The 23,294-nt window shown below is 40.7% G+C and overlaps 1 protein-coding gene across 1 annotated transcript in view; it reads right to left on the bottom strand.

Moving 5' to 3' along the window:
- The window catches only part of nphs1 (NPHS1 adhesion molecule, nephrin), a 60,724-nt gene that overhangs the window by 14,195 nt on the left and 23,235 nt on the right, over nucleotides 1-23,294 (bottom strand). The window contains 10 exon segments of the mRNA XM_054782095.1: nucleotides 95-216; nucleotides 3,898-4,038; nucleotides 4,650-4,832; nucleotides 6,954-7,218; nucleotides 13,146-13,178; nucleotides 13,341-13,465; nucleotides 14,924-15,027; nucleotides 17,234-17,315; nucleotides 18,049-18,157; nucleotides 22,068-22,081. Coding sequence (XP_054638070.1) covers nucleotides 95-216; nucleotides 3,898-4,038; nucleotides 4,650-4,832; nucleotides 6,954-7,218; nucleotides 13,146-13,178; nucleotides 13,341-13,465; nucleotides 14,924-15,027; nucleotides 17,234-17,315; nucleotides 18,049-18,157; nucleotides 22,068-22,081 — 1,178 coding nt within the window.

Below are 23,294 nucleotides of genomic sequence, written 5' to 3'. Positions count from 1 at the left end.
AGAGAGAGCTAGCACAACAAGGCACAGCAGCAGGTGATCATAACAAATGGATCAGATAATAGAAAGAAAGCCATATAAGGAAAGTGGACCTCACCAGCCATTTCCATGAAAACATGTCAGCTGTAATGGGGTTGGCATCTGCCACACATATCAGATCCGCCGTTTCCCCCACGGGTACTAACACAGGGTCTCGCTCCGCCTTAGCAGTGGGAGCACCTGAGGGTAAGATAAAAGGCACAAGGCTAAAGCACAATCAAAGGTTAGCATGCCAACTTGGGACACGTCATTTGCCAACCCATTAAACAGGTATGCTGCATTGCTATAATTACTCTTAAACTCATTTCCGTCTGAACTTGTTCATAACCCTGCCCTAATTGGCCTTCGTGCTTCCGTTATCACGGCATTGACCTCTTTATATGTCGGAGCGCCGCAGATGCTTTTGCAGCTCAACTGAGAATTGGTCATGTGACGCAAGAGGCCCACATTCGCATTCAGTCAGTGGTCCATTCCCTCCCTTTCATCCATCTATCTATCTAAATAATTCTGGTTGCTCAAATCCTACACGGTCCTCGTCTGCTCAGTTCTCGTCTTTATTTGCCTCTACCCCAGAAGCACTTTATACTTCCCGGGGGTGTCATGTACTTGAAACAATAAGGCCATTAGCGCCTACTTGTCTCAACCTATGTTCACACTTGAAGAACAGTGCAGGGGAAAACTTAAGAGACACAAACCTCTGGGATGGTTAGAGCTTCCCGAGTTGGTCTGCTAACAAAGACCGACATTGTTAAGTGGGCTACATCACCAGTCATAAAAGCTACTACAATCTTCCATACATAATGAATATCTACAACTGTCAAGCCCATCAGATGAGGATGGCAGACTCCATTAGGCCTGTGCCATGGGCTTTGGTGAATTAGGCAGACCTACATTTTCAAAACGTGCATTATTTAATCATCACTGCCGGGGCAGAGGGCCTGGAGCCCGAGGCGGGACCTGGGGCTTCAGTGGAGTAGCACGGCCTTGTATGAAGCCCTAATGAGGGAATGTTTGCCGGGTAGCGGCCAAAGTTGTTTGGGTGGGTCAGTATAGGGTGATTATTGATGGGTCACACACACTAAACAACACAACCGTAGTTGTCTCCAAAAAGTCAGTGCGGAAAATGTAAACCAAAACCTCAGAACATGCTACAGTTTATTTAATAAAAACTTTATAAGATGAATGTTGCGGGTTACTGAGTCCACAGGTAGGCCTGCAATTTGTATGATACATGAACATAACTTAAAAAATACAGTCTTGTTTGTTATTAGGATTTCATAGCTTCTGTAAATACAGAGGAACCACCAATCCCCAAAGTGAAACCCTCCAAGTTGTACCATTTGGAGTTGAACCAAAATGTATTGGAAAATATGTCCGTACTGTCCTTAACACATCTTGTGAGACTTGTGAGCAGCTAACGCATTAACTCCACATGGGTGTTTTGCTAGTCCGTTGAATAATTTGCTATTTTTGGAATGATGCACCAAAATACCAGTGTTGGCAAGAAGGAAAATGCGATGATAACCATAGAACAGGAAATTGATGTAAGAAAACACTTGGCACCTCACTACAACATGAGCATTACAATTAATGATCAGTAATATACACAAATGAATTTTACCAAGCAGAGGCTATCATAAATATGTATTATACACTACACAAGCTCAATTCCAGCAATACATGCCACAAAGTGGCAGTATTGCCCTGGCAAACACCTTCCTATCCCTCATAGTTTCATGTATGTCATGCGTCTTAAAGGTCAGGGGTGTCCAAACTTTTTCCAGCGAGGGCCACAAAATGAAAGGATGCAAGGGCCACTTGATATGATATGCTAAGAAGCTATATGTAGCTCAAGAAAAAACTGCATTTCACCTATATTACAAAAGGTGAAATGCAACTAAAAGTGACATTTTTTTCTATAATAATACGAGTTTATTGTTGTAAAATTGTTCTTTTCTGTAAAATTGTTTTGTTCTTCAATCGATTATGACTTTTTTCTTAATATTTTGACTTTATTCTCGTAAAATGAAAGCTGTTTTTTCTATTCCTGCTGTTTTTTTCATTTTCCAACTATTTCATTCCTCTTGTAAATTTTCTTCTCGTAATTGTAACTTTATATACAGTATTTTAAAACAAAAATGTATTTTTTCTTTATTTCAACATTGTTACTAAAACTATATTTTTCCTCATTTTACAAGTTCATTCTCATAAAATTGCAGCGTTTTTTTTTCAATAGAAAATATTTTTTTCTCTTAATATTTTGACTTTACTCTGATCACATTTCTGCTGTTGATATTTTTTTTTGTATAAATTTGCAAATATTTCAACTTTCTTCTTGTATATTTTCTTCTCCTAATATTTTGACTTTATTCCCATGTTATACATTTTCCCCCAGCCTAAGTTTCCAAAAATTACAACTTTATTCATTGTTTTGGGCTTTTTTTTTTAAAAAAACAAAAACGTTTCTCTTTAATATTTCAACTTCATGCTACTAAAATACAATTTTCCCTCATACTATTACTTTATTCTTGTGAAATTATGGCTTTTGTTCCTTGCTAGGTTGCAACTCTTATCTTAATATTTTTACTTTTGATTGAGTTTCCCATTTTTGCTGCTGTTTTTTTTCTTCTCAAAGTTTCCTTGTTAAATTAAATGTTTAGACTGTGCTGCGGGTTGATAACATCACTGCCTCGGGCCACAAATGACCCCCGGGGCCGCAATTTGGACATCATTTTCTAGTTTGAGTTGTTTTACTTTGTTTTAGTTTTATTCCACGTACTCGTATGTTAACTTGTCTTTATAAGTGTACTACATACAGTAAAGTTAAAATGATATTTAAGACATTTAATAAAGGTTTTACTTAATCTACCATAACAAATGCCAAGCACCACAGAACAAGTAATATTAAACGTTGGCGTTGCATAAAACCTATTATGGTACTTCAATTGTAACGACAGCACATGTTAAGGTACACCATACAGTATATGCAGAAATATTGGGACACATGGCTGTAAAACCAAAAGGTAGGAAGACTTGGAAGACTGGCTCGTCTTTGGAGCGATTAAACTTCCACTGTTCAGGGAAGACTTTGTACAAGATTTTGGGGTGTATCTGTGGGAATTCATCCGAATTTATAGACAGATTCATTAATTGACTAATATGTTCCAAAACATTTGTCTATAAAGTGTACATTCACTGGTATCCTGATATGAAGTATGCTTGGGCCTGGCGTGAGTTTCTGTGTGCTTGTTCTTACAAGGATTGATTGACGCTGTCATTGTTTGCGGACTTGACTCTATAAACTATGGCATCCTTTCTTATCTTCTTCCTCATGTCCAACAAGTGTGGATGCCTCTCTTCACTATAACATAGACACACAATTTTAACTTAAGTGTTTCTTTCACGCTCATCAGCCACACGCCCTCTGGTCACTGGTCTCTTCCGTGACATCTAATCTTGCATTATTGATTGGCCAGGCTAGAATCCCACGCCAAGTCAACAATAGGCATAGTGAGAGATACTTTTAAATACTATAGCACACTGGGTTCCCACATGCAGTAAACTGTTATTTTATGGCGCACGTGATGGAGCTAACAGAGAAAAGGAGAGAGTACAGCAGGGTAACAGGCCTGGAGGAGAAAAGACAGGTTTAAAACCGCCGCGCTTGTATTCAGGGAGACAGCAATCCTCATTTAGACTGCATACATTAGAGCCATAATGAGAATCACATTTGGCAGGGTCCCATGCTAGCTACCCTGCCATGTTTTATTCACACCCTAAATGGCAGCGCTGAGTGCTTATTTGCTAGCTCAGCTCAACTAGGACCTGGTTTTATAGAGCCATCACACATCCCCACATCACCTTTGACCAGCTTCTCCCTGTCATGCAGCCAAACGCAGGAAACCTCCTCTGGGTTGGCTGAGACAAGCAGTGGGATGGTTGCCATGTCATCCCCCACCACCTGGACCTGTGTGGGCTGCTCTGGGCTGAACTCCGGTTGGTCTGACGTACACAGAAAAGAGTTGGACCTCGGCCAAACACACATAAACAGGAGCATAGATAGAAAAAGTATGCAGGACCGCATAAAGGCGCTCCAAATATTCCCTGCATGAAAGCAGCAGAGAAAGTCGCTAACAACAGTCAAACGACCCACAAACAATTTCAGATCTAACCAAGCTCAGGCTCTTGGACGATGGGAGGAGTGAAGAACCGTGGGAGGTAGATGGACAGGCATTAAAATGACTAGTGACAGTGCTGTTGTCCAACTGCTGTTCCACACAAACACACAGTGACATTCCTTCATGCTCATGCACAGTACACAGCTTTGAAGCCGTGACGGGCTGCTGCCTGTGAAATGGCATCAAACACAAAACACGGCCATGCAGCAAAGCAAATGCACAATTAGGACACACGACTGCAGAGCTCGACAGACCCACAAATCACAACAAAGGGTTTCAAGCACGGCAAAAAAAAAAAAAACACACACATTGAAAAAAGTACACCAGCAAAGCAGTTTACATCACTGTGCATCGTTTGAGAATCATGCAAACTCTTGGTCATAAGGCAAAACAAACCAAGGAGGAGAGAAAACAAAGTATTCTCCCTCTTCCTACGGAGCACACTGAGCTGGAAGAATGTGTTGGCGCCCTTGTTTAGCCCAGGAGTAGAGGCCTGGCAAATGATCCGCTGTTCGTGATGCAGTGAGCTGAGGGATAGAAAACTGCGCCCTGATACACCACTGTGCTGAGCCTTCCTGGGTGTCTTCCATCCCTTCCAGCCTAGGACACAAATCTCATCTCGCCAAGCTGATCATCCACAAGCAAGTTCACGTGACGATCTACTCCTAATTTTAGTTCGTATAGTTAGTAGTTATACCTGTATCCGTAAGTGATGACCTCTTTACCGTAAAAACTCATAGTAATGTTCTTCTATTGTACTATGTTATTGTAAATGTTAATATAAAGTACATCGGGGCAGTACACTTTTTTTTTTTGGCTCTAACAATGATTTAATTCAAGTAAAATTCAAGTGCAACAACTGACTGATCTTCCCACGTTTTCATTTCAGCATTTTTGGTCACATTGTTTTTTTTCTCTTTAAACAGCCCATTTTTTCCACAGAAAACACATCTCAGTCACCATGTGTCGATAATAATTTCCAAATACGTGATAATAGGCTACAGGTCAAATGTACAGCGTACCACTGTTAGAAAGCCCACAATGTTGACAAAAAATGTCTTTATGTATGTCTTTATGCTTCACTGATCATTTTTTTTGTCACGCGTTGAGATTTCGCATTTTGCATGCAAAAGTTTGCTTGGCTTCGACAGTCAACGGGACCCCAAAACTTACAGCAAGAGGAACACAGGTTAATATATGACGGAAATGGTTATTGGAGTAACAACAGGCACGCAGTGTGGATTATGTAGATGCGGCTTGGAGAAACACCTTCTTTAGCCTGTTAGCCTCTGGCGCAGGGGTGTCCAAACATTTCCACTGAGAGCTGCATGCAGAAAAGCCAAAGGGTGTGGGGGGCCACTTTGATATTTTTCTGATATTGTTCTGATATCGCTCCCTCACTATATCGCAGTTTTAAAAAAATAATAATTAATAAATACGTGATTGTTGTTTCGTGGTTGACTATGGCCTATTATTGGTCAAAAAATATTGTAAGACAAGTTATATGTAGTATTCTGGTCACTAGGACGCAGTGACGTTATGAGACATGACGTTAGATTACATTTCATTTCACACTGCATCCAGACTGGCTACTGAGCCAGCCGAGCCGAGCCGACATGCCATGCATGACATGCCATGCCATGCCATGACTAATCGAGTGGGGAAAAAAAAGGTTCTCCTCTCATTCTGTGTGGTAGTGGTAAGTCTTTGACTTCTTTGTCCATGTAACTATTGGCGTGTGGGGCTATAATAATGTTAAAGCCTGTATTTGGGAAGTCATAAAAAGGCTTTTATGCCATAACTAAGAAAATATTCCGTTTTGAATCCTACTTTGTGGAAATTCACTTATCACGGTTTAGTCTGGATCGAATTAACCGCGATAAATAAAAAGACAAAAAAAACCCAATTACATATATTTAAAGCCAAAGCTTTGTGTTATTATTAGTATCAACACCTTTTTTCTATTTTACCCATTTTTGCTGTTTTCTTTGTGATTCATTTCACTTTAAAACCTAGTCACGGACCGCAAATGGCCCCCAGGCCGTACTTTGGACACCAGCGCTAGCCTGACGACCAGGCGAAAGGCTACACCGTGACTCTGATTCCATCTGTTCATTGATCATCTTACATTATCATTCACGTGGATAGTGGTGAATACCTATATACATTTTATACTTTAAACGTGTCTAATGAGTGTGTGAGGCATATTTAAGGCTTAAACCTGGATCGTGTCGTGAGTGACTTGATGAGAGAAGGGGAGCGTCATGGAGCTGAATCTAATCTAATAATTACAACAGTCATTTTCATTGCTAATGATTCAAAATCGGAGGAGAATGTCAACGTCAAGCGAGCAGGAGGGTTGGATGAGCCATTTTTATGGGCATATCAATTACTCTTGTTTTTCACCATTCCCTGGTGGTTCCAGATTACAACCCTTGTGAAAAGAGGGGAACTACTCTAATTTCTTAGAGTGTCTCCATCTTTTTTTGCTGTTCCTGTTGGTTCACTGTGCAGGGACCCCTTGTTTGTCATTGAAACAGCCCAGCCCACTTTCTTTATTGGCCTATGTAGCTGGTATGATTGAGTCATATGAATTCTACCTAGCAACAAGTGGACAGGTAAATGTGTGATGTGACCAGAAAATAAAACCTTGCACAACATAAGCACAACTTAATGTTAAAATAACACAAATGTTTAAACAATCAGCTGAATTCAAACATATGAGCTGACCCATGCTGCAGGAGATGCTGTCCTTCGGATTACTGCTTCCAGACAGACACTCCAATGTTAACATCTGACCCCGATGTACTCATATCATGTTTCAGTATTACTCACAATGAACTGTGAGCTTAGTGTAGGCAGAGGTGGTCTTCATTGCTTTGTTTGTGGCATCACAATGATAGGTAGCCATGCTGTCGCTTGCGGTCAGGATCAGGACCAGCTTTCGGGTCACACCGCTATCAAAGGATGTCTGGCTCAGTGCCTCTGTAACAGGCTTTCTTGGCTACAGTCAGTAAGAACGTTTTTATACTAATGTGAATAAATGGTTAAGCTTGAAATTATTCTGACCCTGCCCACATTTTGAGGCAATGTGATTATTTAAGATATTTTTTGAATGGGTATCTTCTGGATGGAAATGATGCAAGAAAGTGGCAAAAGGCTGTAAGAAATTGTTACAAATATTATTTAAAATTATTCAGATCATTTTAGGAAACACAATTTCTGCACCATTTTTTTTTTTATTTTTGATTGGTTTGCCAATGAAAAAACAAAAATGTTGCAGAAAACAACTGCTGAAAAATGCTATTTATTTGATCATCAAGTATGCACACAATTTCCCAGCAAAGGGCTTTTTAATTCATGTTTGTTGTGCTCCTGTTATTATCTGGCTATACATTATATATTTAAGAAAGTATGGGTTCTGAGAAGCAACCGCATTTGTGTCCTGAACTGAAAAAGTGAGTTATAGCATTCTAGCCATGTGGCTGTATTTCATGTACTATTTATTTGTTAATTCTATGCTAAAAACACATGCCTGTTACTTGTTACGTAAATGACTGGTCTTGCTTAGGAAATTTAGGAAATTTTCTTAGGATTAGCAGTTTATATGTGTATTATCAGATTTAGAGTTGAGAAAAAAAAGACAGAAATGTAGAGAGAGCAGAATGCTGGGAACCATATTGTCTGATATCATTTATTCATGCATTTATTCATTACTACTTGTATTTAATAAGCTATTTTTCATTATATATTCTGCAATTTATTCATAGATTCTTTCCCTAAGTATTGACTCCTGTATTTACATATTCTTTCTTTAATAGGTAATCTATGTAATTCTTTACCTGAGTTACTGTAAGTTTGAACATATTGAACACAGGAAGTGAACAGACTACGGACAAAGGGCTAGGATTATATAAGCTCCACTTCTTCGTACACCTTTTAATTGTGCAAGGGAAACCATATTACGTTCCTCATTGTCATTTTTTCCTCTCACATTTCAAAAACATGAATACTCATAAAGTTTTAAGGTGTGAATGTAAGAGTGTCCTGTGATTGACTGGTGACCAGTCCAGGGTTTACGCTGCTACTCCCCCGAAGTCAGCTGGGAGAGGCTCCAGTTAACCTGTGATCCGAATGAGCTCAATTAGTGTATAAAATGGATGGATGTGTGGCTGCTGGAAATACACCATTATCATTGTATCACTCGGATTGTATCTTATTAGAGAGTGCGCAGGAATACTTAAAGTAATGTGTCATGTACTGTATCGCTAGTTCACAGTCCAACAGCGGAACCTGTTCAAATTTGGTGGTCTATAATTGTGGTTAGTATGTAGTCGTGATAAGTCAGTAAAAACTACAAACTGTAGCACTAAAGTCGAACTCGCTTACAATAGGTACTGTATTTGGTGGTGTAGTTCTTGTTCAACACCTCACAGGCAAGTACCATCCCGTCCTCCCTGTCCTCCCACCATTATCCCGCTGCATAACCAAAACATACAGGGCAGGCAATCGAACATATGAAGAGACAACAAACACAACTCACTCTTGGAACAGCCTATGAATACAAATGGTGAATTAACAAGTACATAATCACAAATGTTCAGCATGAGCTCTGCTAAGTAATAATATTCAACTCTCCTTCTTTGAACACTTGAATATATTGAGCAGAGCATCATTTTCTACCTCTCTCGTAGAGTGGCCATGCTGGTGCAGCACATCTAGATATTAAAGCTCTTATTTGGGTGATTACAGAGAAAGGCACAGGCAAGAAAGACACTGGGCAGGAGCAGTCAGTCTTCATTAACCTCACACTGGTTCAGATGCATTAGCGCTCACACAACAGAACACTGAGTACCTCGTGTAAGATCAAACGAAGATGCCGCTGCCAGATGAATATAAAGAGCTTGGTTAATAATGATCGTCGACTGTGTCAGCTTTTATTCACTTTCATCTTTTTACGTTTGCAAAAGAACAGGAGAAGAGAGCCACACTTCTCTTTTTGGAGTCGGCTTCGCATTCATTTTGTCAAGTTGAAGCAGGCGCATTCAAGCACCCATGCTCATAAGACTCTCATGGCGGCCTACATGAGGTCAATTTTCATATTGAGGATTCAATTATTGATTTCCTAAAAGGTATGTTTGACTGAAAGCTAAGGTTTTGACATTTAATATTCTATGCCTTTTAGTCGAACAAAACTTCCTATGCTGCTCATTTCAGGGGCTTTTAAAATGATATTGCATCCCAGTGGGGAACTGTATTAAGTTAATTTGAATAAAATACTCAAGTTATGTACAGGGCAAATCTGCATTCATCTCCTCATGGCCGTCCGTTCCGCAGCTTGCTCCCCCGTGCACAGCCAAGTCTGTTGCGATTGGTCAAGGGTCGAGGGTCCACCCCCTCCCACCGCCACCACAGACAGCTACATGGAGACACACACCCCTCAAGCGGTTACTAAGCAAAAATAGCCTTTCCCAAACTGTTCCCACAAAGTTGAAAACTAAGGGTGTAACGATTCATCTACTACATCGATGTGTATTGATTTATATTGCTATGATCCAGCTACATTGATCTGTGTTTGGCAACTTGCCATACCAGACGACATATATCGATCTAACATTGTTTAAAAGGTAATCAATCGATTGCATCAATGCTCGGAAATAAAGCATTGGATTTAAGCACGGCAGGCTTTATATGGATGTGTGGGTTTTTTTTCCGCACTTTTAATGATAAAGACGTTAAACATTACTCAATTCAGTCTGCCTGTTTGTGATGTCATCGCCACACGCCAGCAGACAACAAAACGTAGCATGGCGGATAACGGAGGACAAGCCGGCAAGCGACAAATAATTAAGCCGCCATTGCCGTCCAGTGTGTGCAAACACTTTGGCTTTTGCAAAGAGGGAGATGTTCTAAATAAGGTGCTTGCTGTTTGTAGGAAATGTAAAAGTCAAGTAAAATACCACGTCAAATCTCTCCAACCACCTACTAAGGCGACATGGGATGTCACACAATGCTGACTGTCCAGGCACCACTTTTTCCCGCTACAGCAGCAGCGCAAGGTAACGTCAGCTCCTACTGCACTTAATGTACTCTTATTGGAAATGTGTTGAATAATGAAAATGAGAGCAGAGAAGGTTAACCTCCTAATAATTCAACATGAGTTTGGTTGCACTTTATTCAAATACAGTCAAACCTGTCTATAGCGGCCACTGAAGGGAAACGGCAAAAATACAATTACCTTGCCTTTTTTAATTTGAATTTTATTGAAATTGCCAATATTTTTCACATGTTTCTAATTTTTCAACATTTTCCGCATGGTATGAATGTGGGAGGCGGAGCTCAGTGGCTCTGTGCTTGACAATGCGACCTAAGCCAGTAGCTGATCGCAGATGCACTGAGCCTTCAGCACAGGGCGCCGTCAGAAGTTGATTAAATAAATTTGAAACTGCATATTGTTTGATACAGGGGTCACAGTTCGGTATGCATGTGTATTGAACGGTTCGATTCAGATACACGTATTGTTACACCCCTAGTTTTTTGTGATGCCACCACAGAGGGTGCCAGTAAAGTGTGATTATAACCATCAAACTGTGTATACTGCTCAGAAAATTTATTATTCCAATTTCACAACCAGCGACGATTATTCTACCAACGAAACAACTACAAAGCTCAAAATGTATTGTAATGCTGCCTGCTTACGCTTCCATCAATGCGTATGAATTGCCGCTAGGTGTATCACTCTACAAACACCTTCCTGTTCCCGTTCCATCAAGTGTGTGCCAGGTGTCTTAAAGGTTGAGAAGTTATGCTTTATTTTAGTTTTATTATACAATGGTTACATTCTTTACAGTTGTATAACAGTTAGGAATGTTAAAATCTTAATTAGTTGTATCATGGTGGTAGTCATTAACATCACTAGAACAACTTGGAAGTCAGTCAGCGGTTGTCACAGAACAAACTTTCGACTTTGGAGGTTCCAAATATAGTATCGTTTTCGCAGGAGGCTTTCAATGTGTTTTGTAAAAGTCTGCTTCATTTCAACCACAGGGAGAGACAATGTGTGATGGCTGCAGGCAAAGTGCTGCACCAGCATGAAGCCCCCTGATAACTATGAAGACTTGGGGAAGGAGACATGGGGGAAGGCTGGGTTGTGTATGTAAATCTCTGTGTCTACCCCATGTGATACCAAATGTGATGCAATTGTGCATGCTGCACATAAAAAGTGTAGAAAGTTTATTATGTGGTACACCAGTGAGACTGTCTGTGCCCTGGAGCAAACCTGGAAATTTCTGACATTGTTGCATGGCATGAACACAACATCTGAAATGAAAGTGTTTACATGGAATAGGTGCGTCACTCAAGAAGCATTTTACACTCTGACTTAGACTGTTTGGCTCTGTAGTGGAAATTGGGCTATTGTTAGACTCAGTGCACCGCGGCTGTTGAATATTAATTCTGTATTTGTTCTATTATAGCTGAAACAAACATTTTCTATTCAAAGAGAAAAGCATAATCTATTAACTATAGGCCTTGCAGTCACACAAAGTGTGGGCTTTACTGCCTCGGGATTGTACGTTGAAGCAATTCAGCGAAATTAGCATAGCAGCTATGAAAGTGCATTAGTGATGCTAATCTGGAGGCAATTGGAAAAATGGCTAATAATCATTACTTTCAATAATGATGTTAGTAAAAGAATTTATGCTGGGACAGCAAAAGACTTGGTTTTGCAGTTAAGACTACTCGTAATTAGATTGCTCTGCAGCCTCATGTTAGTATCCTAAGTAATCCTTTACAAGTCAGTCAGCTCGAGTGGACGATATAAAGCATTGTTTCTACTCAGAATTTGTTGTCCGCAGGGGTGATCCTCAGGTAAAGGGTGTTGCTGGACTTTTGTGCTAGTAATGTGCGATACCATTGATTTCTTTTCCAATCCGATACTGCCTAAACTTCAGGCTGGTATCAGTGATACCAATACAATACTTTGCAAATTCACCTAATGCGTCTGGTAAATTTTAAATAGTACTGCATTTCATATCATAGCATAAAGAATACAAGACATTTCTTTCATTTATTTATTAACTAAGTTATTTATTTAAATCAATAAATCATTTCATCATTGACTTAAGGAATATATTTGTTTATTTTAAACCCTGAAGTCTATTGAGGTAGCGGAGCGATTTACAACATAGCCAAGCAAATATACAAGAAGAGAAAAACTGAGGACAAAATCATATATAGTATGTGAAAATGGTATTTTAATAAATGATGAATTATTAAGAACTACTTTAAGAATGAAAACTTTACAGTATTGACAATTTACACATGGCTCCGTTTATGATCGGTCAACGTTTCAACAGATAAACATTTTAGACAAACATTACCTCAAATGACTGAAGTATGGAAAGAAGGGATGTTCCGATCAGGGTTTTATGCTACTGACTCGGATACCGATCATCCATGAGCGAGATCAGCCAATACAGATACCACTCACATTGATTAACTGTACATTTTTAAATTTATTTATCATAAGTGCTACTGGTCAAGGGTACCGTAAATATGAAAAAATTTACAATTTTTGTACTATTTGACACAAACCTGAATGTAATTTGATGCATGTTTTGGAGTAATACGAATACAGATAACTTAGCTCAAGATAACCAAATTAACTGAATAAAATAATACAAATAAAGATCTTCCTTAAATAGAAATGTCCTGCTCACCTTAAAACAGAAGAAATTCAGTGTCCAGGTTGCAGAGGTGATCAAAAGTGATACGCCAATCACTTGTTGTTTTTTACGGAAATCGGACGATATTGATCAAATACAAAAGTATCGATATTTTGATTTGAGAATCAATTTCAGAGCATAAAGAGCTGGTATTGTAAGTATCAATATTTCAATATCAATCCGCACATCACTAATTTGGGGCCACATCTTCCCATATCTTGGACAGAACCTCCCCATTCTGACACATACATAAAAAATGATTAGCATCAGATTGATGATAAGAACATGGTCCCAGATGGTGTGTTAAAGAAGGTGCTGACAATAAGATATGCTTAGAATGCAAGGTCATGAAGCAAATTGACTCATTTTTCTTAAGGTTTCTTAACAGATGGTGCTTTACCATGGTCCATCGGAGAGCGGCTAGAGGGTTTCCACCATTAGACAATAATAATAATAATAAAAAAATGATCCCTGCTTTGACTTCTCCTTTATCCAGACCCATAATGACCGGAGGCTGAGGGACGTCTGCAAGTAAACACAAAAATGTAAATGTGGGGTGAAAGAGCTTGAGAGAGAACTGAAGAGGAAATAATGGGGATAAAAATGAAGCAGGAGTAGCACTGAGAGATGTGTGAGGAGGGGCCATCAATGGACATAAAAAAGAGTGATGTTTCTAAGATGAGAACACTCTCTGCAATTGAGTAGGAAGCATCCCTATTTGCTGACACAGCACCAATAAATGGGCCACATTTAACGTGACTGTGGATAAGAGGACCAGATCTGATGAAAGTATTAAAAAGAGCAGTAAGATGGATACAGTCCATGAAGCAAAATCACAAATCTTCCAACAGTTATAAGGTGACAAAAAGTACAAACAGTTTACACTTCTTTTTTAATAAAATACATGAGGCCCATTAAATTAAAGAAGGATGGGCGTTTGTTATCGCTGTAATATGCTGTGCTGGTTGAAACAACAAAACAAATTGGAAATTGCTATTAATCTGGTGAATGACGGCTGAAAACAGCGACCGCTCTTGATCTGACGGCGGACTTTTATGCTGACTGCACCTGCAGCCAACCCGATTCTGAAAATAATCATTTATTAATTATTATTATTATTAATCCGCAGGTCCTTCATACCGACCACTGTCAGGCTCTACAACACCTGCACCACCTAAACCATGTTGTAGTCACTATACATTCTTTACACTGTACTCTTTACTTGCGTATCTTGCTTGCTTGCTGCTGTAACAAGTAAATTTCCCCGCTGTGGGATAAATAAAGTACATACAATACAATACACTTAACACAAAAACCCTATTTCAGACAACAAGATGGAGAAACAGTGCCCACTGTTATTGGGATGGTTAAAAACAACAGCAAAGGCATAGAACGTGGAGGAGTGTGGCTATTGTGGACAATGGAAGCAGACGACAGTGCAGTTGTGCTCCACTGCAATCATCAGAAAAGGCAGGTGGGCTGACTAAGGCCTCAAGAATCAGTTACTCCAACCAATAAGGTTAGTGGAAAACACTAAAAGGCACTTTAATACATAGGTGCTGTGTTTTTGCATTCAACAGCAATAGCTTTCACTGCTGTTTTTCAAGATAAGTGGGGAAAAACAAGAATGCCTCTTTCATAGACAAAAAAACTTACTTTGTTGTGGTTGAAAATGTGATAAGATCATGTAATGAAATACAAATAAACACTAAGTGAAACACATCTCCTCGTGTCCCAGTGAAGTTTGATTTGGGTTAGTTTTATTAGCTTACTAATGGTGTTTTTTGGTGTTCCTATTTAGTAATAATACACTTGGACCATTGTGGATAAACTGCTGTGAATGGCTCTCTAATTTGGTCTATACTGACTCATTTATTTTGGACAAAATTGGAAAAATAAGATTAACTGTACAGAATGAATAGTTTTGACCTGCAGGTCTGTGTGTTGTTATTTGACTGTCCGTTTACAAAGGGACACATTCACAATACACATTCATTGTCTCGGCGGTCACCACTGGCCAGAAGAGGGCAGAATTCTTGCCGTGACATGTCAAGTGTCTCCCGTTATTCAGAGCTCAGAGCTGTGACCTTTTAGGGAAGAAGAATAGAAAGTTATATTCTCGCCTCTGAGCAAGAAAAGGTTCTGACAAAACATGTCATTGGCTAAGCATAATTTGAAGTATATCCTATGATTACAATATAAGGACATGTGAATATGAATGAAGTTATACTGTATATCCATCCAGTTTATGAATGCTTCCAACTGTCCATCCATTCATCCAGCTTCAGTATCTGTCTAGTCTATCCAGTTTTGTCCAACCATCATTTTGTATGTCCATCAGTCTATCCACTTGTCTGTCCATATAAACATTAATCACTCTATCCGTCCAACTGCCCATCCTTTCATTCACCCATCCACCTGTCTTGCTATCTATTCGACTACCATCCACCCATCCGTCTATTTGTCCGTACATCACTCCACTTGTTGATCAGTCTAGCCATTCATCAGTCCATTTGTGCCACCTCTCCAATCATCCTCCCATCCGTCCATTCACTCATCTGTCAGTCCAGTCCCGTGTTTGTACATGTTCATTCAACCTTAGTGTCCATCCTATCATCTACCCATCTCTTCTTGTAATCCATGCATCCATCCACCTATCCATCCCTCTATTCATTCACTTGTGTGTCAGTCCAATCAATTGATCCATCCAGCTATGCACCTGCAAACCATCTATGCATTTACTCATCTGTCCAGCCATGTATTAGTCCATCCATCCGTATGTCTGTCTAACGCTTTATGTAGTCTGTCCTCTTTCCATCCACCTATACATTTTTCCAATCTGTCCTTCCGGCCATCCATCCAACTGTTTGTCCAACTGTCTATTCATTCATCCATCCATCATTTCATCCATTCGGTAGTCTGCCCAGCCATCCCCTACTGTTGGCTTTCCTTTCATTCATCAACCTGTCCTTACATCTTTTTATTCACCTGTTCGTCTGTTTAGCTATCCACCTTACCCACCTGTTCGTCAAGTCATCCATTTGTCATTACATCAGTTTATCCAGTTTGTCCTTGTTCCATTCATCCATTCATTTGTCCAACTGCTCATTCATTCATCTATCTTCCTATCCATGATTTCATCCATCTTTCTATCCATTATTTCAACCATTTGTTGGTCTGTCCAGCCATCCATTCATCTGTCCACCCATCCATTCATACACTTGTCCATCCAGCCATCCGGGAATTGATCCACTCGGTGGTCCAGCTAGCTATTCATCTCTTCGTCTGTCTCACTGTCCATTAAATCATACATCTCTCTATCCTTTTTTCCATCCGTGCATTGGTCCAGCCATTTATTCGTACATCTGTCAATCAATCTGTGTGTGTCTATCCAGCCACACGTCTACTTTTTATTTTGATTGGAATCATTTAGTACTTTATTAAGGAGTTCTGTTTTTTAATTTTTATTATAGAATTTAAGGATACATACTGTAATGCGATTGTATAAATGAATTACTCTATGTTATCATTGCACTCTGGCTCTCATTTCCTCTTTCTTTGCTGTGGCCTTTTGTGAGCTTCATAAAACTTATGATCGTCCTTTGCAATAGTTTCACATGCAAATGGGGACAGGCTATGAAGAGGTGACCCATTATTCTGTAGTAGGAAGTATAAAGATGTGTGTATGACGGGGGGGTCACGCAGAGAGTTTTTGGTTTGGGGAGGAAGCTGCTGCCTTCAAGCACTACGCAGGATTATTTTTGTGCAGAGCCTTGTGTTCTCTTTCACTTGATCAATTCTGTAACAAATTATACCTCAATGGCAAGCACAGCAACCACTGCTTTACCCACTGCTTTATATACTCAGTGTGAATGTGAAGAAAAAGTAGAATCAATATTACTTAAGACTTTGGCTGCTGTAGTGCTGAACAATGTTGCACATCCTCAGGACCAATGTTATCCTCAGGATATGACATCAAGTTATTATCTTCGACACAGAGGAGACAAGCAGGATTAAAGCAATCTCTGGCCTTGTTTAATGTAAAGACACCTGGCGAACCGGTGAGGATCGGATTTGTCTCCCTGCTGGAATGTAATTTTGTGCCTTTGACAGAAGCTAATTCAATTGCACAGTGCCAAGTAACTGCGCCGTGCGCCCAAATTCATTGTGCTCACTATAAGCGAATGTGAAAATAAGAGCCGGGTGGAAAAGAAGGGAAACAGGAGACAAAGACAGACTTGGAGCAGCAACGCTGCTGAGGAGAATGAGTCTGGCAGGCGGATGAACACATACGTTACTTTGGCGCTTGTGTTCTCAAGCTTATCCTTTGAGCCAGACGTGGAGGAAGACTCTGCACCTGTCAGCTCCACTCTATCTAAAAGACACAATGGAGCGCAGATACACAACACATGTAAACACGTGTTTTTATGGGGTTGGTGTGTGTTCAAGTGGCATATTGTAACCGGATTTAAAACACAACACGGTACCTCAGTCTGCCGTGCAACACTATTCATGTCTAGATTATGTTATACACTCACTTGCCAATACATTAGGTACACCTAAGTAAATGTAATGCAGTATTTAATACGTTCTCCTTTCCTGTTTTCTTAATTTCAATCTATATCAAAAAGATGAGGATTATGTTTGCCAGAGTGTAGGTTGTAATTTATGATGCTGTGCTACCGCAACGAGTTGCCCAGAGGGGTATGTGATGGACACCTGTCTGTGTGTTATTTACACCTGCAACAACACAATACACAGCACCAACTGCACACAGTGTAATAGCTGTGACTGGGAAAGGGGAAGGTCTAAAGTAGAGAATGGGAACATTGTAAACAACTTGGAACTTGATATCCGTTCTCTGTACATGCAGTATAACAGCATCATAAATTGGAAATTTCCTCCCACATAGTGTCTGCTCCTTTCAATTATTTCCTTCAAAGATGTGAAATAAGTAACACATTTTATTCTTCTTGAAGTGTTTTTATATTGAAATAATCAGGCTGTGACCTGTAGAAGACTCAAAATGTGAACTATTGCAACAGCTGTTCAAACCTGTCTGGCTGACCACCTCTGTTACCGTAAAAGCTATTCAAAGGGTGGCCTACCTTTGTAAAGTGCGAGTTCTGCCACAGGCTTTGCATCAGTGGCAGCACAGGTGACAGTATACTTCTTCCCTGCCACCCACGGTGTTGCCATGTCTGCTTCAAAGTAAGGCTAAGATGGAACTGGATGAGGGAAGTAAATTAGCTGCAGATTTTCTATATCAATAACTTTTTTTTCATAGCACTCATTCTGTGGCAGAGGAAGCTGACATTTTCACTGATAAATGCTGATGCAAACATAAGGAAAGAATAACTTGGGATGTCACATTGCAACATAATGTCATCAGACTCTTGTAGGAAATTTTACAGGTTATGGACGATATTGTTCAAGTGTCAGCACTATATTCCACTTAAAGGGGACACTTTTAAGGGCATGTAATTGCCAAAAAAGGATCCATTACAAATTGAAACTCCATAAAAAAAATCTTTTTTTTTTTAGAAAATGGTAAAATGAGAACATTCAAACACGTAAAGTGAACAGCACACTATCAGTATTTGCTGAGACATGAAGTCGGACTAAATAGCTCAGATTTTTTTCCTACACCTTTGTGGACATGAATGACATACATACATACTGTAATACACACAAATGCATACAGAATTCTACACCATTATATAAACGTGAGTTCCTATTGTTCTAAGAATAGATTTGAAATTCTTTCATTTACATACTATATCTTATGCAAACATACGGTCCCTATCAAAACTTTGGACACTTTGTCATTCAATTGCATGGAAAATGTGTCCAAACTATGGAGTGGTACTAAAATAAATAATGACTTTGGATGTCATGCTCTAACTTGATTTGACAAGAAATTAGTAAGAAATTGTACAAAGTGGTCTAAAATTTTTGATCAGCTGGTGAACAGCCTATTTCAGTTGAATGGTTGCCTGGATAAATTGTTTCCTCAAAAAATGTTTAGTCTTTTTGCATTTTGAAGCTTTACTTAGAACCTCCTTCAGATCTAACCGTGCAAAATGTAAATTCTCGCAATTTTTAAACTGGTCTTAATATTTTGATATCAGGAGTGTATCATACATACACACACGCGCGTGCATACCCCCGCAGACACATACACACACACACACACGCAAACACACAGACATATAAAAAAACTCTCCCCCCCCCCATCTCCTCTGGTAAGGTGGGTGGTCTGTTCATCTCAAGCTTGGGTCCTCTACCAGAGGCCTGGGAGCTTGAGGGTCCTGCGCAGTATCTTAGCTGTTCCTAGGACTGCGCTCTTCTGGACAGAGATGTCTGATGTTTCTCCAGGTATCTCCTGAAGCCACTTCTCCAGTTTTTTCCTCCTATTGCCGTCATTGGGGCATATTGATCACAATGGCTGTCCTTTGCTGCTTATCCATGATCATGATGTCGGGTTGGTTGGTCACAACCATCTTATCGGTCTGTATTCGGAAGTCCCACAGGATCTTAGCCCTCTCATTTTCCACCACCTTGGGAGGTGTTTCCCATTGAGATCTAGGGGTCTCCAGTCCATATTCTGCACAAATGTTTCTGTACACTATACCTGCTACTTGGTTATGCCGTTCCATGTATTCTTTTCCTGCCAGTATCTTACACCCTGCTATTAGGTGCTGGACTGTTTCAGGGGCCTCTTTGCACAGCCTGCACCTGGGATCCTGCCTGGTGTGGTAGATCTGGGCCTCTATTGCGCTGGTGCTCAAGGCCTGCTCCTGTGCTGCCATGATTAGCGCCTCTGTGCTGTCCTTCAGTCCAGCCCTCTCTAACCATTGGTAGGACTTGTTCATATCCGCCATCTGTCGGTGGTACATCCCATGCAGGGGTTTTTCCTCTCATGATGGTTCCTCCAACTCCTTCTTTTCCAGTTTCCACTGCTTGAGACACTCACTAAGTGCTTCATCTCTTGGGGCCATCTTCCTGATGTATTCGTGGAGCTTGGATGTTTCGTCTTGGATAGTGGTACTGATGCTCACTAATCCTCAGCCTCCCTCTTTGCGCTTCGCGTATAGCCTCTGGATACTGGATTTGGGGTGGGTTTGGGCTACTCACCATGCACGGGGGGTATCTGGTCACTGGCAGGGCATAGCTGTTAATTGCCCGGATCTTGTTCTTCCCATTGAGCTGACTTCTCAGGACTTGTCTTGTACGTTGCAGATAGTTGACCGTTGCAGCTTTCTTTGTGGCCTCTTCATGGTTACCAGCCTGTGCCTGTGGTATTCCAAGGTACGTGTAACTCTCCTCAACATCTACTATTCTGCCCTCTGGGAGTGCAACGCCCTCTGTATGGACTACCTTCCCTCTCTTTGTTACCATTCGGCCACATTTCTCCAGTCCGAATGACATTCCGATGACCCCTGTGTAGATCCTGGTGGTGTGGATCAGTGAGTCAATGTCTCGCTTGCTCTTAGCGTACAGCTTGATGTCATCCATGTAGAGGAGGTGACTGATGGTGGCCCCATTCTTAAGTCGGTATCCATAGCAAGTCTTGTTGATTAATTGGCTGAGCGAGTTCAGGCCTATGCAGAACAGCAGCGGTGACAGAACATCTCCTTGGTATATGCCACATTTGATGGAGACTTGCGCAATTGGCTCGAATTTGGCCTCAAGGGTGGTCTGCCACAGCCTCATTGAGTTTGCAATGAAAGCTCTCAGAGCGGTGTTGACCTTGTACAGCTTCAGACATTCCAGGATCCATGTGTGCGGCATTGAGTCATAGGCTTTCTGGTAATCAATCCAGGCAGTGCACAGGTTTGTCTGTCTGGTTTTGCTGTCTCGGGTGACAGTTCTGTCAACCAGTAGTTGGTGTTTGACTCCTCTGGTGTTTTTACCAGTGCCTTTCTGTGTTTCTGTCATGTATTGATCCATGTGCCCACTTATCTTACTGTAGCTGCTATGATGTATGGGCATCTGACTGTGCCTCTTCAGTACCCCTTTTCTGGTTGCACCTTTCTGGAGTTCTGACAATTGGCTTACTTCCATCCGTGTTGCCTTGATTTTGGCTTCCAACCTTCTCCGCCATGGTGGCTCCTTCTTGACCTTCATGTTATCGCTATGCTTGCTAAGCATCTCCAGGATCACTGTTGCTGTACTGTATATCAGCTCATTGTTTTCAGTGATTGTTGCAGTAGGGATTGTTCTTATTGCTGCATCAGCTAGGAGACTTTCTGGTGGTACTTCAGTCATTCTCGCTAGTCTGTGTTGGGGTTGACAGGCTCTTATCTTAGCCATGATCTTATCTCTCAGGTCAGTTACTCTCTCATTCAGTTCGTCTGTCACTGGGGCTTGGTACCCAATCTCTGGAGGGGCGTTAACTCCCCCTTCTGACCTATCGTCCTGGCTCCCCCTTGTCGGAGCATTAACGTGTTGTACCTCCTCAATCTCTAGCTGTGATAAAAGTTTCCGTTTGCGTCTGTTGGAACATTGAGCCACTAGCTGTTTTGGTGTCAATGTAGACTGTGGGTATCGAAGCATCCATATGTCCCACATTCTCTTCATGTAGCATAGAGTAGTAGCATTCCAACAGTGCCTCGTTCGCATCTCGTCTCCATTGCCGTCTGTTTTGTGTTAGTAGCCGGTTTCTCGTCATAATTCCCTGGTCCTTCAGCACCTGACGCAGACATTGTTGACCCGGGTGACGTCTGAGCCGGTATGTCTCTTTGTTCGGTATCACTCATCATGAGGTAGTTAGGCGGTCTTGCCTAAGGACCCAACTGGAAGATGTTGTTATGCCCGATTGTACAATCGTCATTGTACCCCTGCTGGAATCAAACCCTAGCCCTCCGAGTGAAAGGCAGATGTCTTACCAATATATATATGAAGGAAAGGAGTATGAAGACGCAGATCTTATTTAATCCTACCCCCTCTGCGTATCACATCAATTGCTTTTTTGAAACAAAAAGAAAAACAAAAATTAACAAAAAAAACCAAACAAGAACACTTTGGTTTCCCCTGTTGATATCCGGATCCACTCCCTGCCGTCTTTCGCGTTGCAGTCAAAAACAAACAAAAAAAAATGTTGTCAAGTGTTGACATTTTGCACTTTGTTCGGCGGACCTTGAACGCACCATTGTTACTGCGAGACACAAAAGTGAAATGTCTACACTGTGACTTCAACTCCATCTGTTCATCGATTATCTTATTTTATCATTCATTAGTGGCAAGTACTTCTACATTTTATCAGTGATGTACAGTCAGGGCCAGCAAAGTCTTCTCTGCTGGCTATCAGAAACACTGGCCTACATTTACAACTTAAATTTTTATACTTGTTCCATTAAACTGTATTAATTTATTCTCAACGCTCCTTTATCTTCATTTCGTAGCATGTCTCTTGGCTGCACTGATTCCAATAGCTATGTGTTGCCATGTCAAAGTAATCTGCTAAGGGCCTTCAAAATTAGTAGTGCTGGTCCATGTCACATAAACACTATTAGCAATGGGACTGACTCACAGTGTCATCTTACAAAGAACATTAAACTCCTCACACAGCAACTTAAAGGGATAGTTCGGATTTTTTGACATGAAGTTGTATGACATCCCTATCAGCAGTGGATTATTTCAACAGGGGTGTATTTGTGTGTTGTGTATTTCAATGATACACAACTATTTGTGTATCGCATCTTCATCCACGACAGAGTGCCGCAGCCATCTTGTTTACGTTTGTTCCACAGTGCAAGAAGATGCGAGCGCCTTCATCACATACACACAAATGGAGAAGCAACAGTGCGCAGATCGATTTGTGAGGTCAGATTTTTTTGGAGGAGGCATTTTTATGACGCAAATGTATTACTCTTTGGAGAAGCCAAACTCTTTACTTAAATGACCTAGCAACTAAGCAGAACTATGTTTCTCGTCATGGATATCCGACGAGAACTGGACTCGCGGGATCAGATGGGTGGGTAAGTCACTGTTTAAATTGCCCACTGCTGATGGGGATGGCATACAACTTCAAAAAATCCAAACTATCCCTTTAACACGCAAAAGGTATACCTAAATATATAAACATGCACCAATGAAATGAAAATAAACCCCAAATTGTTACGTTCTGGTTGGTCTGGAGCTGTAGGAAGCTTGACCCCTGGTGTGCAGAGACGAGGCGTTTGGCGTGCAAACAAAAAAGTCTTTAATTGTGCAGGTGCAGGGATAAACAAAAAGCGACAGAGGAAAAGCTCTGTGACAAAAGGTGCAGATAGTCCAGATAGTAGTGGATAGTTCACGTGACAGCACTAACTAGGGGACGAGGAATGTGAGTCGCAATGGCAATGAACCA

Source organism: Dunckerocampus dactyliophorus, chromosome 7 (assembly GCF_027744805.1).
Source record: "Dunckerocampus dactyliophorus isolate RoL2022-P2 chromosome 7, RoL_Ddac_1.1, whole genome shotgun sequence".
Taxonomy (NCBI): Eukaryota; Metazoa; Chordata; class Actinopteri; order Syngnathiformes; family Syngnathidae; genus Dunckerocampus; species Dunckerocampus dactyliophorus.
The sequence above is the reverse complement of the archived record's forward strand: the minus strand, read 5'-3'. Positions and strand labels throughout refer to the sequence as shown.